The 15518-nt window shown below is 36.0% G+C and overlaps 4 protein-coding genes across 5 annotated transcripts; 3 read left to right on the top strand and 1 right to left on the bottom strand.

Moving 5' to 3' along the window:
* Positions 1–229: 229 nt before the first annotated feature.
* LOC120150031 (probable polyamine oxidase 5) lies at positions 230–2387 on the top strand. Of its 2 annotated transcripts, XM_039162732.1 has the most exons (3): positions 230–1307; positions 1563–1992; positions 2044–2387. In XM_039162732.1, exons 1-2 carry the CDS (start codon positions 377–379, stop codon positions 1985–1987), a joined length of 1356 nt encoding a protein of 451 aa, XP_039018663.1. In that variant the 5' UTR covers positions 230–376; the 3' UTR covers positions 1988–1992; positions 2044–2387. The 2 variants fall into 2 exon arrangements, with proteins under 2 accessions (XP_039018663.1, XP_039018661.1); XM_039162730.1 differs by having other exon boundaries at positions 232–1992.
* Positions 2388–5038: 2651 nt separating this feature from the next.
* On the top strand, positions 5039–7039 carry LOC120150030 (pentatricopeptide repeat-containing protein At4g19191, mitochondrial-like). Its single transcript, XM_039162729.1, has one exon. The coding sequence runs from the start codon at positions 5101–5103 to the stop codon at positions 6988–6990; it is 1890 nt and encodes a 629-aa protein (XP_039018660.1). The 5' UTR covers positions 5039–5100; the 3' UTR covers positions 6991–7039.
* A 601-nt stretch (positions 7040–7640) lies between these two features.
* LOC120150033 (glutamate-rich WD repeat-containing protein 1-like) lies at positions 7641–10339 on the top strand. Its single transcript, XM_039162734.1, has 11 exons — positions 7641–7937; positions 8109–8187; positions 8302–8481; positions 8588–8686; positions 8820–8988; positions 9074–9180; positions 9284–9423; positions 9525–9597; positions 9797–9912; positions 9988–10105; positions 10185–10339. Exons 1-11 carry the CDS (start codon positions 7723–7725, stop codon positions 10314–10316), a joined length of 1428 nt encoding a protein of 475 aa, XP_039018665.1. The 5' UTR covers positions 7641–7722; the 3' UTR covers positions 10317–10339.
* Positions 10340–11836: 1497 nt separating this feature from the next.
* On the bottom strand, positions 11837–14700 carry LOC120150037 (tetraspanin-2-like). Its single transcript, XM_039162736.1, has 2 exons — positions 14175–14700; positions 11837–12271 (listed from the first exon to the last, which is right to left on the bottom strand). The coding sequence occupies exons 1-2, from the start codon at positions 14670–14672 to the stop codon at positions 11969–11971; spliced, it is 801 nt and encodes a 266-aa protein (XP_039018667.1). The 5' UTR covers positions 14673–14700; the 3' UTR covers positions 11837–11968.
* Positions 14701–15518: the final 818 nt, after the last annotated feature.

Raw genomic sequence — 15518 nt, 5'->3', positions numbered from 1 at the left:
TGGATATATGTAATATTTTATCGAAGTAATATGCTAGTAAATTAAATATTAGTAGTTATACCCAAAAAAACAAGCCTTTTAAAGGGAGTGAGAAATTTGTACTAAAGCGTAACACTAACAACAGTGGAAGATCAAATTATACTAAATTATAGGGACAAATATCAAGTAGATTATAACACAGGAATCAAAACGAAAATTTCACCATTTGTTTTATGTTGAAAAATCCATAGAACAAATACAGGAAAACAACCCCTCCCCCCCCCCTATAAATTCCTCGTCAGTAATTCAATGTAACCTCACAGTTCTTCCCTTAACCTTGTTTCTTCTTTCCCTCTGGAAAAAGAAAACAAATTTCCCAAATTTTCCTTTTATTAACATGGCCAAGAAGCCAAGAATTGTGGTAATCGGAGCAGGCATGGCTGGTCTTACAGCAGCCAACAAACTTTACACTTCAACTGGTTCAAAAGACATGTTCGAGCTGTTTGTTGTCGAAGGTGGTGACAGAATTGGTGGAAGAATCAACACTTCGGAGTTTTGTGGTGATAGGATTGAGATGGGTGCTACTTGGATCCATGGCATAGGAGGCAGCCCGGTTCATCAAATTGCTGAAAAAATCAATGCATTGGAGTCTGACCAGCCATGGGAGTGCATGGATGGGTTCTGCGATGAGCCTACGACCGTTGCCGAGGGCGGTTTCGAGCTGAACGCTTCCATCGTCGACCCCATATCGACTCTTTTCAAGAACCTGATGGAGTTTGCTCAAAGGAATGTGAACGAAGAAAGTATAGTGGCGGATGCTACATGGTGTTCAAGAAATGGCGGCAACGAAAGCGTCGGTGCTTTTCTTCGACGAGGCCTCGATGCGTATTGGGATTCTCGAAAGGACTTTGAAGAGCTTGGATCGTATGGTGAATGGAGCAGGAAGTTGCTTGAAGAATCTGTTTTCGCAATGCTTGAGAACACTCAAAGGACTTATACTTCAACCGGTGATCTTTTCGATCTCGATTTCGAAGCCGAAAGCGAGTACCGGATGTTCCCCGGTGAAGAAATTACCATCTCTCAAGGTTACTTGAGCATAATCAAATACCTCTCATCGGCTCTCCCTCCCGGTGTAGTCCAATTAGACCGTAAAGTCGACCGAATTGAATGGCAACCACAGGATCATCATTGTCGTCGTCATCAGCGACAAGTAGATGACTTGAGGCCGGTGAAGATACATTTCTTTGACGGATCGTTTATGTCAGCTGATCATGTTATAGTCACAGTTTCATTAGGGGTCTTAAAAGCTGGAACTTGCAAAGATTCGGGTATGTTGTTTAGTCCTCCCTTGCCTTCTTACAAGACAGATGCTATATCAAGACTTGGATATGGTGTTGTCAACAAGCTGTTTCTCCAATTGAGTCGAAATGGTAATAAAAAACCCGAATTCCCTTCCTTGCAAATGGTGTTCCATCGTTCCGAATCCCAGTTACGCCACGAAAAAATCCCATGGTGGATGAGGAGGACAGCTTCTTTGTCCCCTATTTACAGCAATTCAAGTGTGCTCCTATCTTGGTTTGCAGGGAAAGAAGCTCTTGAGCTCGAAACACTTAGCGACGAAGAGATCATAAACGTTGTGTCGACGATGGTTTCGAGTTTATTAGCAAAACCCCACAAGGAAATGAAGTCTGAGAATGGCTCCAATGGATCATGCAATGGTACTGGAAGTGAAGTAAGATTTGTTAAGGTTTTGAAGACCAAATGGGGAAGTGATCCACTGTTCTTGGGGTCATACAGTTATGTTGCAGTCGGATCAACCGGTGCCGATTTTGACACGATGGCCGAGCCGTTACCAAATTCACCTACCGGTGTGCACCATCCACTTCAAATCCTGTTTGCTGGGGAAGCTACACATAGAACTCACTATTCCACAACCCATGGAGCTTACTTTAGTGGTCTAAGGGAAGCCAATAGGCTTCTCCAACACTATCATCGTGTTGAAGCCTAGACTTTGTGGGGGATGAAAGAGATAGATTAAGGCATTCTTTTCTGTTTGTTTGTGAGTTTTCAGGGTTTCTTTTTTCAATGTATAATCTTTGTTTTTTGATCTCAAATCCAAACAAGGCCTTATCATCAATGAACTTGAGTATTGCCATTTGATTTGCTTTGATCTTTGGTTTTGAGTGAATGGGACCCATTGGAGAATGACATCAGACTCATGCATACGTGGCATTGCAGATGTTGCAGCATACACAAAGACAGCTCTTCGATTCTTACCAGACGGCACCAGTGTCTCCTCATGGTACTATAGATTTCTCTGCAACGAAAATCCACAGCTTTGTATGATATACATATAGACATAGACAAGGACAGTCCATAACCAAACAATATCAGCTTAATTTGCTGCAGATTTTTCCTGTCAGGGGTCCTTATTCTTTTCTGGTTCGAGACCTTGGCTCCTAATAAGTCTAGAGTTAAGTCGGGTCAAACCCGTTATCGGAAAATACACTTTTCTGACATTGTAAATTTAGATTTTACTTAAAGATATCGAATTACTTAGCCCTTAAACCTAACATATGGCAACAAAATCGCAAAACAACAATACGCATATTTACGTAAAAGAAACTTAATTTGAGTCACGAAACTCTCAACAGGTTTGAGAACCAAATCTGTAACGACAACAACAAAGAACAATCAATTCATTTAGAGAATTGAATGGTCAAATCAGTAGAGCTATTCATTGAGACTCCATTACCGGCATGGCCCACTTGCTGTCTCTTTTCATTATCTCTTGTGAGCTTCAATCAGACAATCAACCTTTGATGATTGTCCCTATTACAGACCCCTCTCTGTAATTGTCTGATTAAACAAACAAATTAGAATCTCCAAAATTCCCCCCCAACCTACCACTAATTACTTGCTTGTAATCATCATTTCTCAACCCCCTTAGGCTTAATCCATAATTTGCTATGATTAAAGCCTCTGATTAACAAAGTCTTTGTAATGATCAAATATTGCAGAGCAGTACGATGCAAGCAAATTCCCGTTTACTTTTTTCGGCATCGAGTAGTAGTATCAACTAAATTCGGAGTCGAATCAGATCATACTGACTAAAAAGACTGTTCTTTTTTTCATCTGCAATATCAGAAATCAAAACTTTTCTTAAACAACATCGATTTTCTTATCATTCGACTCTCTTTCAACTGGTAGATTGTGGCCCTACCTCATGATGGAACTTACTAAACCATGGAAAGCAGAACACGTGTAAGGTAAAGCTAATTTCGGATGAAGACTATAATCTCAACAGAATCCTCAATGCGCTCATCATTTGGGAAAATGGATCTAAAGTTATTACCAATCCGTACAATCATTTCTTTGAAACTATTAATGCAACGTGGAACATAAAGACTGAACTAATTTTTTGCTCAAAAGCAACGTAAAGAAGAAGAAGAAACCGACTAATAACAATTTTTCAGTTTGTCATGTTTTTCAGACAGCTGAACTGAACAAATTCTTGTTCTTCCCTTCTTCCATTGTTAAGTTCTAACAAGTAATCCTCAGAAGTGTTTCATCATACACATGTCATCCACTTATTGGTTGTTTCCAAATAAGCAGGCTTGCTTAATGATCTTAAGCCTTTGAGGTGATAGGCCAAATTATACATTTAGTGAAAGTTAAGGGAACAAATGCGAAATTAACCCATCAAATGAAAGAGATGGTTGAACCTTTTATTATTCCTACATAAGAATAAACTTTCTAGTCCTTAGAGATCCTCCAATAAAGCTCCCTTGTGATTATAGCTTTAGCACAGTATTTTACTTAAAACTAAGAAATGGCAAATCATAAAAAAAATCTATGGGGGGAAAGGAATCTAGGGATTTTAGGGTGTCTTTATAGGTATGATTTGATGCCTTCTTTTACATGTAATTGAACTTCTTTCATGGTGATAAGGGGTTAGTACTTTATAGATGAGTAAAAAAAATTGAGTTAGAAGAGTTTATGAGTATCATTTTATCATAAATTTTATTTGAAAAATTTTTAAGTCGAATTTATAAAATATTAATTGAGCCGAGTCGAATATATTTGTTCAAGTTTTTGTCTAAATTTAAATGTAATTATTTATAATATTATGGTATTTATTGGTTTCAATTTAAACAATCATCTCTAACCATATACAACATACATACATACATATTTTTAAAGAATAAAATACTTATGAGAATATAAAAGATTCAAGAAATTGATATGAAGGAAGAATTTAGAAGAAAAAAATATAGTTGGAGGATCAAATTTAATAAAATATTATGTTGAAAGATTAAATTATAAAATAGAAAATTTTTGTAAAAAAATAATTAGAGTTATACATATATTTTAAAGTGGTGAAGGAGCATGTAGTTTAAATTTGGTCAAAAATAGACTTAAAAATGAGGGATGTATTGAAGAAACAAGAATCAAACTATAAAACAATCAAATTACTTAGTTAAAGATTAAAATGACGTTCTAATTTTGAATTATTTAAACTTTAAAAATTAAAATTCAACTCGAACTCAAAATCTAAATAAAAAAATAGAACTTACTTGAATAACTTAAAATTAAAAGTTTGACTTTCCTCTAATGATTGATACAATGCAGGTAGATTTTTATGCTATTTTTTTCCCTTTTGATTTTGTCTTTAAACCAACAGGTGTTTCAAAACTACCAGCTTGTTGGATTTCCCTTTTGAATGAGTGTTTTAGGACACCCAACATGCAATGCCAAAAGTCAAAAATGAAAAAGGAAGGTAATTTGCAGAAGGTAAAAAACAAAGTATTGATGAAGGACGTTCTTTCATCATGACTGTAAAAGATTAAGAAAAGAAAAAGAAAAAAAAAAAGAGGTGGATTTTTAGGCATCAATTTATTCCATACACCATGCATATTGTTACTAATAGACAAAATGTGTTTTTTAGAAAAACAATAATAGTTTGGTGACCAATAATGTAATTTACCCTAAGTTGTTACCTTCTTGCTTTGCAGCTGCAGTTTAGTACGGGGAAAACTTTATTCAACTTTCCCCGTTGTGTTCATATCCAGGGCTAATGGAACGATTTCGTTCCATTCATTTGTAGGAAAGCAATGAGACATGGCAGCGTACACCACCGTTAAACTATGGAACTCGCGAATAAAGGAGGCTGTAAATGGAAACTGTGCCAGAAAAGCCCTTCTTCTCTTTCGCCAAATGAAGCAACAAGGATTAGAGCCGAACAACTTGACCTTTCCATTCATTGCAAAAGCTTGTGCCAACCTTTCTGATCTCAGCTATTCCCAATCTGTTCACACCCAAATACTGAAATCCTTATTTGGGAACGATATTTTTATACAGACATCAATGGCCGATATGTACGTGAAATGTGGTCAAGTGGATTATGCATACAAAGTGTTTGATAGAATGCCCGACAGAGATGTCGCAGCTTGGAACGCAATGCTTATCGGTTTTGCTCAGTTGGGTTCTCTTGATGAAGTTTGTAGTCTTTTCAATGGGATGAGGTTTGCTGGGATTCACCCTGATTCTGTCACTGTTGTGGGACTTAGCCTAGGGGTTTTGAGTGCCAAGAGTTTGGAATTGGTCAAGGGAATTCATGCTTTCGGGATTCAAAATGGGGTGGCTGCTAATGTTACTGTATCTAACACTTGGATTTCGGTATATGCCAAATGTGGCGACTTGGCATCGTCTCGAAAGGTTTTTGATGAGATTGGTGTAAGGACTGTCATCTCTTGGAATTCCATGATTGCTGGATATGCAAACTTCGAAAACTTTTTTGATGCCTTTGATTTGTATAGAAGGATGTTAGTGGATGGCATCAGGCCTGATGCTAGCTCTATTGTCAGTTTGATTTCGTCATGTGTTCAACCAGAAGCACTGTTTCGAGGAATGCTCATTCATTCTCATGGAATCAAATTGGGTTGTGACTTGAACATATCTGTAACCAACACCCTTATATCCATGTATTCCAAGTGTGGAGATGTTAATTCTGCAAGACTCTTGTTTGATTGCATGTCTTATAGGACGTGTGTTTCATGGACGGTTATGATTAGTGGATATGCTGGGAAAGGGAATATGGATGAGGCAATGTCCTTGTTTTTTTCAATGGAAAAAGCTGGTGAGACACCTGATTTGGTTACTGTACTTTCTTTGCTTTCAGGTTGTGGCCAGACAGGATCCCTTGAGGTCGGGAGATGGATCGACGATTATGCCAAATCTAAAGGGTTTAAAGATGCTTCAATGGTTTGTAATGCACTAGTAGATATGTATTCGAAATGTGGTAGGATATGCGAGGCTCAGGAGGTTTTTCATGCCATGCCTGAGAAAACTATTGTTTCTTGGACAACCATGATCTCTGGTTGTGCTCTGAATGGAAAATTTGAAGAAGCTTTAGACCTTTTCCATCAGATGAGGGCTTTGGGCTTCAAACCTAACCACATAACATTTCTTGCTGTCCTTCAAGCTTGCACTCATGCAGGCTTTCTTGATAAAGGGTGGGAATTCTTCAATATGATGACGGTGGTATATGATATAAATCCGGGATTAGATCATTATTCTTGTATGGTAGATCTTCTTGGACGTAAAGGTAAGCTAATAGAAGCAATGGAGTTCGTTTTAAATTTGCCGATAGAACCAGATGCTGCCATATGGAGTGCATTGCTTAGTGCTTGCAAGGTTCACCAGAACATTGAGATCGGTAAGTACGTAGCCAGTCGTTTGTTCGAGATGGAGCCTCAAGAGGCTGCCCCATATGTGGAGATGGCAAACATATATGCATCAACTGGAAAGTGGGATAGAGTTGCAATGATAAGGTTATTGATGAAACAGAAGAAAGTGAGCAAATCTCCTGGGGAAAGCCTTATCCAAATCAATGGGAAAACACAGAGATTTACCGTTGAAGATAGAAGTAAACCTGATGGTGAGCTTATATTTACTTTGTTGGATGGTTTAGCATTGCAGTTAAAAGATGGTGATATCCCCTGCATTTAATGTGGGAACTCGTTTAGTCCTCTAAGTTCATTTTTCGTGGCTTTGAATACTTTGGTGGCAATTTATTGTACGAGTAAAAGTGCACGTCAGTCTGTCGGGTATATGTTCATTTGGTTTCCCTGGTATACACTTCAAGTGTCATGCACTTCGCAATCTCATATGGCATAAAACCATGAGGTATCCATATTTACCTAAAATATTAACATTCGAGCCATAATATTGATACTACGAGTAAGGGTATTCATATTTTGTGAATAAAAATGTGTTTTCTCAAATTTCAAACATGATTTTAATAACAGTACTATACTCTAGGTATCAATACTTGAAACTGTCGAATCTAATATGGACTACATTTGTTATATCAATTAATCTGGATCATTATGAGGATGACTCTTTTAATTCAATTTATTCTATTCAGAACACCAAAGTTCAAACGCTTAATCTTACTTAAAAAATCTAATGTCTCATTCCACTAAACCAACTAATTGTTAGTGTCGGTTACATTTATTATTTATTTTCACGGCTCTTCATTTAATAAGGTTTTATTATAAATTTAAGACAAATTTACAAAAAAAAGGCCATATTTCAAAAGTAACAAAATTTTTTGGCCTAAATAACAAATTAACCATTTAAAGCATATAAACTCTTAAACCCTAGCTGCCACCGAAAGAACCCTCCTTTTATGTCTTCCTGGCTGTTCATCGACTCTTGATTGATTATCCCACCAAACAAATGGCTCGCTCTATCAAAAACCCCAAAAAAGCTAAGAGAAAGAACAAGGGCTCAAAAAAAGGAGATGGAGCATCATCGTCTTCGTCGGGGCCGGCAATTCAACCAAGGGTTTGGCAACCGGGTGTTGATGAACTGGAGGAAGGAGAAGAGCTTCAGTGTGACCCTTCAGCTTACAATTCTCTTCACGCTTTTCATATTGGTTGGCCTTGCCTGAGGTAGTTTTTTTAGTGACCCGCCATTACTCTGTTTGTTTGCTGAGAAAATAATGGGAAAACTTGTAGAAATTAAGAAGGCTTATATAGAATTCTACAAAGGGTACTTGAAAAGTGTTTGCTTTTGTATTTTCTATGTTTGTTAATTTAGAAATTGTGTCCTTTTTTTGACAGCTTTGATATTGTTCTTGATTCCTTGGGTTCCGGCCGGAATGATTTTCCGCACACAGTTTATTTTGTTGCAGGGACTCAGGTTTGCTTCATCGTTTGTTACATTTGTGTTATGTTCATGTGATCTCTTAGTGTTGTATGTTACTTGAATTATTGTGTATGTTGATGGTCTTGTATTCTTGTTCGATTTTCACAGGCAGAGAAACCGTCGTGGAACTCTATTGGAGTGTTTAAAGTAAGTAATGTTTCAGGGAAAAGGCGCGAGCTAGTTCCTACCAAATCTGCCGAGGGTGATCCTGATATGGATGCTGAAAGTAGTGATAGTGAGGATAGTGAAGACGAAGAAGAAAGTGGACCCAGTGCACCAGTTTTGCAGGTAATTTCTAGTGTCTTTCGGTTTCTAGTTATATATCATCTTCGGGTTTTATTATTGAACTTATATATTGAGCCCCTTTTTTCTTGTTCGGATTTAAATTGTGCAGTTGCGAAAGGTGGCTCATCATGGTTGCGTTAACCGTATACGAGCCATGACACAAAACCCGCACATATGTGCATCGTGGGCTGACAGTGGTCATGTTCAGGTAGGACTCATAATCCAACAATATTCATATTGCTCATTGTTGTTTGCATTTAGTGATTAGGAATACTTATATCTCGTGTCAAACTGGAGACATAATCTTTATTTATTTACTTTTTGATACTGTTTGTGTGCAGGTGTGGGACTTCAGTTCTCATCTGAATGCTTTAGCGGAATCAGAAACAGATGGTATCCAAGGAAATTCTTCCGTTTTTAATCAGGCTCCATTAGTTAACTTCCGTGGCCACAAAGATGAAGGCTATGCAATTGATTGGAGTCCCGTTGTCGCTGGAAGGCTTGTAACTGGTATTGTTAGAGTAACGATAGTGATAAAACTACTTCTACATCTTGATAATCTATTGTGAAGTTAATGTTCTTCGTACTTTTTTAGGGGACTGCAAGAACTGTATTCATTTGTGGGAGCCTGCATCTGATTCAACATGGAATGTTGATCCTACTCCGTTTGTTGGACATTCTGCAAGTGTCGAAGATCTACAAGTGGGTAATCGTGTTTTGATATAATTAATCGATACCTATTGTTAAACATGGTTTGCAGTATCTTGATCTGATAGCACCATTTCTTTCATCACTTTTTATGCAGTGGAGTCCAACAGAACCTCACGCTTTCGTCTCTTGTTCTGTTGATGGCACTATTGCAATTTGGGATATCCGTTTAGGGAAGTCGCCGGCAGCTTCTTTTAAGGCACATGATGCAGACGTCAATGTCATCTCATGGAACAGGTATTTCAGTCTTGGTATATTTACTTACCCTTTGTCAACTTTCCGCTTTTGTTTATACTGTCAAAATTTTGACATCTATACGTCCTCGGATATTTATTCAGACAGGCTAGTTGTATGTTGGCATCAGGAAGTGATGATGGCACGTTTTCGATTCATGATTTTAGGTTGCTCAAGGTATGCCTGGGATGATACTTGATGAAAATTGAAATCTGATACATCTAGTTTTGAATTCTAGATTCATTAGCATTTGCCATCCGAATCCGTTTCCGTTCTTTTTTTAGGCATGAATTAATTACTTTGTCATTCTACCGAAGCATCGACTGGTTTACTGTTTGCCAATTTTACTGATAGTACTGATTTATAACGTGGACAGGACGGAAATACAGTGGTTGCTCATTTCAAGTACCATAAATACCCAGTGACATCCATCGAGTGGAGTCCTCATGAAGCCTCCACTTTGGCTATTTCATCATCCGATAATCAATTAACGTAAGTATCTGATAATCATCGAGTGAAGTCGAACTGCTATATATTTGCTTACTTTTCTTTTGCTACGACTTTCAGAATATGGGATCTTTCTCTCGAGAAGGATGAGGAAGAAGAAGCGGAGTTCAAAGCTCAAACAAAGGAGCTAGTAAACGCCCCACAAGATATACCTCCACAACTTCTTTTTGTTCATCAGGTTCGTAATAAGAATATCGAAAATCGAAGATGCTTTTGCAGTTGTATCATTATTTTAACATGATTTCCACCATGAACAGGGGCAAAAGGACTTGAAAGAGCTTCATTGGCATGCTCAGATACCCGGAATGGTCGTGTCGACCGCCGCAGATGGTTTCAACATCTTAATGCCTTCGAATATACAGAGCACTCTCCCCTCCAATGGCTCTTGATGACTGCTGGGTGCTGCCTATGCTTTTTATTTGTTACAAAACATCTACTTGTAATTTTCAATTTTTTAAAGATTGAAAACAATGTTTATTTAGTGACGGGGAACAAACAATATATTTAATTTTAATTCAATCTCGAGAATTTTGATCAAAATCGATTTTTTATGTTTATTTAGTGATTGAAGATGAGATTTATAGGTATACTATCATTATTAAGTTTATATTTATGCAAGCACGTGTTAAAAATATATGCCGTGTATTCTCTCTTTTATTTGATATTTTTTTATTTTGATCAAACGTCCACAAATTTAACAATTTTTTTATTAATTTAAAATAATTGTAAGATAATATTTATTTACTTTTTTTAATTAATTAATAATGATTATATATGTATTATAGTTCAATCACTTGATTGAGTTTTTGTTATATAAATAAAAGCGTTTCTTATCTAGTGTTTTTTTTTTAAAATATTTTTGACATAATGTGTCTTGATTTATTTCTAATATAAAAAGGATATTAATTAATAATTTTAATTTGGATTCTATCCGAGTATCACGCTGACCGGAACAAAGGCGATCGAAATTGTGGATAAAGAGTTGATTTAGGCGTTGGAAGTTGCGACCCTGAAAGCAGTTAGGTTCCCAAAACACGACAACCTGACCCCGTCGTCTTTTGATTTCTTTACATTAATTTTCGATAATGCATCCCCCCAGTCGGTGTTGCCGGTGGCTTCGGTCCCCCACAAATATACATCACGTATTTTAAAGCTTTACGCGAGTGCAGGCAAGGTTTGTTCCACCCTCCCCAAATATTATTCTAATAAATTTATGTCGATATCTGATTAAAAATATTAATATTTAAATTAGAATATCCATAATTTATTAAAAAAGTATTGATTCGTGAGATAAATATTAATATTTTTTAAGTATCGATGTTCTAATCATCAGTATTAATACCCAAGTCTGTCAATATTTCTTTTATATAAAACAAAGAGCATATACACATCACTTACAGTGTCTTGTGGTATTTTAGTGTTTCATCACCGACATTTCTCGTAACCAGACTTATTAAATCGGGTATGTTGGGTTTAGTCAAGTCTTATTGATTCGACTTTTAAGTTTGATTTATTTTGATTTTCAATTATTTCATATTTAGATTGTTTGAAGTTATTTATTTAAATTAATTTTAGATTTAAGTGGATTCCTGTTTAGATCAGGATTAACTTTATTCAAGTTGAGTTTGATTTTTGTTATTATAGGGTTGGATAATTCTATATAATAAAAGCGTTTCAAACTCAAATGGTTTCGAGTTTAGATAATTTGGTGCAAGTCAATCGGATTTTTTACTTCAAACAAGTTAAAAGTGACTTTGAGTTCTATTAATCGTGTTTAACACTAGGTCGAAATCATTTTTGGTTACTTGTTCAAATTGTTTCAGATTTAGATCGTTTTCTTGTTAAGATTATCATGCAAACAGAATCGATTAAGTTGTAGTTCGGACCAATCAAATCAAAATTCATATCAAAACCAATAAATCTACTAATAATTCATATTCGTAATCATGCTACACAAACAACGTAAAATACGTCTAAAATTAATAAACCAACAATAACAACAGAAAAATAAAAGAAACAAGCAAAATAACAACGAGAAAAGCTAGCGTTTGTAGCGGTTGAAGAGGTCTTCCGTTTGTGCGTTTCTAAACGCACTGCAAGCAACAACATAGACGCAAATGAGCAACACCACCGCCACTATGAGAATTATACTGGCTTTCCTCCATTCTTTCCTCAAATTCCCCAGCAAACCAGCCTTGCATGCGTTGCAGTTATAACACAGCTGGGTCTGGTCATTGCTCCATAGGTAGCAGTCAGGATCGCCGGTCGGGTTCGACGGGTTCGTCCACAGTGTCGGGTTCACGAAAGTGTAGCCACAGATAGTCGGGGGTTTACAACATCCCGACTGTCAAACATAACCACACAAAAAAATAAAAGAATTAAACATACAATAGTTGCAAATTCCGAACATAAATAATAAACAAACATTATAAGAAAGTATCAAGTTAATAAAAAAAAACAATAAACAAGTAAAAAAATCAAATTAATCAATAATAAAGTGGACTATTTAATGTTCACAATTGATGATAGATAATAATACTGTAAAATAGTGGCTAAATTTTAAATTTAAACATAATATAAGGATAAAAATAAAATTTGACCTTTTTAATGCAAATTGAGACAGAGACAAAGCTATTTACCTTATGGACAACTTTTCGTTAGGTCAAAGTTCCATGATTTCAGGCTAATAATTCACCTTTACTACGTCATTAGCACAAAACTTCTGTTACTCAAATTTAGATGTACGTATCAAAAATAAATGTTTTTAATATTAGTAAGATCATAACTTTAAAATATTTTTTTATAAATTTAAATTTAGAAAATAATAATAAGAAATCAAACCAACATAAAAAAAAATTGGACCTACAAAGTGGAATTTTATGGCAAGGTTGCCCCACAGAACACAACATGTGTATAAAGTCTAATACATGATTTGAGGTATGATTAAACATGCCATAAAAGGTGTTCAAACGAATGTGTGCGCGGATCAAATTGAACCATGCCGTGGGGTCCGATGAATTGTGGTTTCATTATCTAACATAAATTAAAGACAACAACCCCATAATGGTGGGTCCAAGTTTCATATTATTTAAGGTGAACTTGTCCCTGCTTTTGGACATTCAAAGCTCTTGTGGTGGTTGCCTTCTTCCATCCAGCAACTTGGGGTAAGATTAATTAATTCCACCAGTAACTAATAAACCATCACGATAAGGGTCTTATGTCCGGTCATAATAGGACGTAAAATGGTTACTATGACTTTGAATCCTAACATTGAAGCGCTACACGATGACTCGATTAAAAGTTTATTGATGATACAAAATTTGATTATAGAGTTGAGAAATCTTAGAGGAGCAATTGATCGAAAACCAGCCAAAATTAGGGAGCAAATGGGTACTTGAATTTTGGTTATTTATCAATTTGCCCTCCAAGCTTTGTCAACTTAGAAATCAAGTCTCTTAATCAAATTATCATAAGATATCGAGAAATAAGTTACGATAAACGTTTAATTTCCTATATGATTTTCGGACTCTTCGAGACCAGTTACAAGATAGAAAAATAAAATCCTAGACACCATAAAACCATCCCAAAAATGCAATACCTTTTTTTTTTAGTTTTGACACATCACATAAACGAAAAAATCTCTTGATATATACGAACACATATAAGTGTATTAGGAGAGTGACATGTGTGATTCTAAGTTCAAAAAGCGTGTTCGATGTTTATCGTTGAAAACTGCAAGAAATCACATTCAAGCAACAGTTGACATAAATTATTCGGATATTCATAAAAAAGAAGGCAGTAGAACGTGCCACCTTATTTTATCCGTTAAAATATATTTTTAGTCACTACACTTTAGTAAACCTTAAGATTTAGTTCATGTATAAATTCTAGGCGCGTTTTTTTCACATCTCTGAATGATTCAGTGCTGACTGATTCAGTAAAACAGTACGAAATGATTCAGCACAAAAATACGTTCTGAATGCCAGTTATCAAACAACATGTTACATTCCGAGTCTCTAAATCATTCGACATTTAAATCATTCGGTGCATAATTATTCTAAACAGTCGCTAAGTTTTGAAAGCACTGGTATTCTGTATCAAAATTTACGTATGATAAGTAATTTAATACCTCCCAATGTTTGATCCCAACTCCATACCTGACTAAATTCAAACTTCATTCGGATACAAGGATTGACGAAGTATTTTGACCATAATTTAGTATAGAAGAAAACAGAGCAAGAACTTGCCTGAAGAGGAGAGAGATGAGCAGCAAAGAACTGATCAGCTGTAATAAATCGTTGAGTCAACTTAGGACAAACATCCGAATCACCCAAGCAAGCCCTGATTTTTCTCCAGCTCTTGGAATCAACCACGTGGTTCAGAAGCCAACTCGAGTACCCGTCGAGCCGGTACTCCCTGTAGCCCTTTCCGGGCACGCCGTAGCTGCCGTCGGGCCTGGTGACTACGAAAGCGAATATCAGCAGCACGAGGAGGAGGATAATGAGGATGGCCATGCAGCAAAGGTAGAAGGCCAAAAGGGTTTCTTTGTAACGGTAGGCGCCGACAAAGCCGATGAGGGAGAAGACGAGGATAAGGAAGCCGAGGATGACGACGGGCCACCGGAAGAGGTGGACGCAGCCGTTGTCGGGCTTTTGGGCTAGCCATATGCCGGCAGCGATGATGGGGATGGAGCAGAGGAGGGCTACCATGTTGAGAACTGCTGTTATGTTGTTGGATACTCCCATGTTTAGAAAGAAAGAAAGAGTTTGGAGTTTGGAGTTTGGAGAATGGATAACTTGAAGCTTGGGTTTTATGATGTTTTGGGATTCGGTCTAATTATAGTTTCAGTCCCTCAATTATGTTAAACTTTTATGATTTAATCCTTTTACTTTAACTCGGTATTTAATAATGTTATTGGTGTTATTCTGGGTAAATTATACATTTCAAAAGTCATTTTTTTGTCATCCAATTGTTAGTTGTGTAAAGACAACCCCAACTAGTTGTATTTTGGACAATTTTATTTATGAAATTAATATGATGTTTTTTCTTTTCTTTTCATGTTTGACATTTTTTTAGTGTCGGTCGATCATCGCCGATTATTATTTATGATGTAATTAATATTAAACTTTCTTCTTCTTCTTTTCTTCTCCATTTAATTTTCTTTTTTTTTAAATTCTCTTAAAATTGACAAGACTCAAATCAAAGTTTTAATATTATCTTGGTCTTGATTTATAAACTTCACCACTTAATCATTAATGTATTAAAATATATTATTTTCTCCTCTTTCTCGGCCATTCCACAGTTTGAATTTGAAAGGAAAAAAAAATCTGTAATACCTGTGAATCAAAAGAGCCCAAAAACTTGAGTTTGATAGGGAAATTACAGTAGTTTTTTTACATAAATTTACCTAAAAAATTAATAGTCATAAGACACTTAACAATGGAGTGATAAAAAATGTTATAAAATCAAAAAATTTGAAGTGGGGTGACTTAAAAATAATGCGATAAAAATGGAATGACTAAATGAGTAACATACTCTTTTATTTTTAGAACATAGTAGAATTGAAACTAATCTTCCCTTTGGCTCACAAA

This window comes from Hibiscus syriacus, unplaced genomic scaffold (genome assembly GCF_006381635.1).
Source record: "Hibiscus syriacus cultivar Baekdansim isolate YM2019G1 unplaced genomic scaffold, ASM638163v2 tig00111013_pilon, whole genome shotgun sequence".
NCBI lineage: Eukaryota > Viridiplantae > Streptophyta > Magnoliopsida > Malvales > Malvaceae > Hibiscus > Hibiscus syriacus.
Note: the sequence above shows the minus strand (reverse complement) of the source record. Positions and strands in the feature narration are given on the sequence as shown.

Excerpts from the sequence above, each read along its gene's own strand:
- LOC120150031 (XM_039162730.1), top strand. The coding sequence starts at position 377 with ATGGCCAAGAAGCCAAGAATTGTGGTAATCGGAGCAGGCATGGCTGGT.
- LOC120150030 (XM_039162729.1), top strand. The coding sequence starts at position 5,101 with ATGGCAGCGTACACCACCGTTAAACTATGGAACTCGCGAATAAAGGAG.
- LOC120150033 (XM_039162734.1), top strand. The coding sequence starts at position 7,723 with ATGGCTCGCTCTATCAAAAACCCCAAAAAAGCTAAGAGAAAGAACAAG. Across the intron at positions 8,482-8,587 it reads CCAGTGCACCAGTTTTGCAG|TTGCGAAAGGTGGCTCATCA; the intron begins GTAATTTCTAGT and ends TAAATTGTGCAG. Across the intron at positions 9,424-9,524 it reads AATGTCATCTCATGGAACAG|ACAGGCTAGTTGTATGTTGG; the intron begins GTATTTCAGTCT and ends ATATTTATTCAG.
- LOC120150037 (XM_039162736.1), bottom strand. The coding sequence starts at position 14,672 with ATGGGAGTATCCAACAACATAACAGCAGTTCTCAACATGGTAGCCCTC. Across the intron at positions 12,272-14,174 it reads CTCATCTCTCTCCTCTTCAG|TCGGGATGTTGTAAACCCCC; the intron begins GCAAGTTCTTGC and ends TATGTTTGACAG.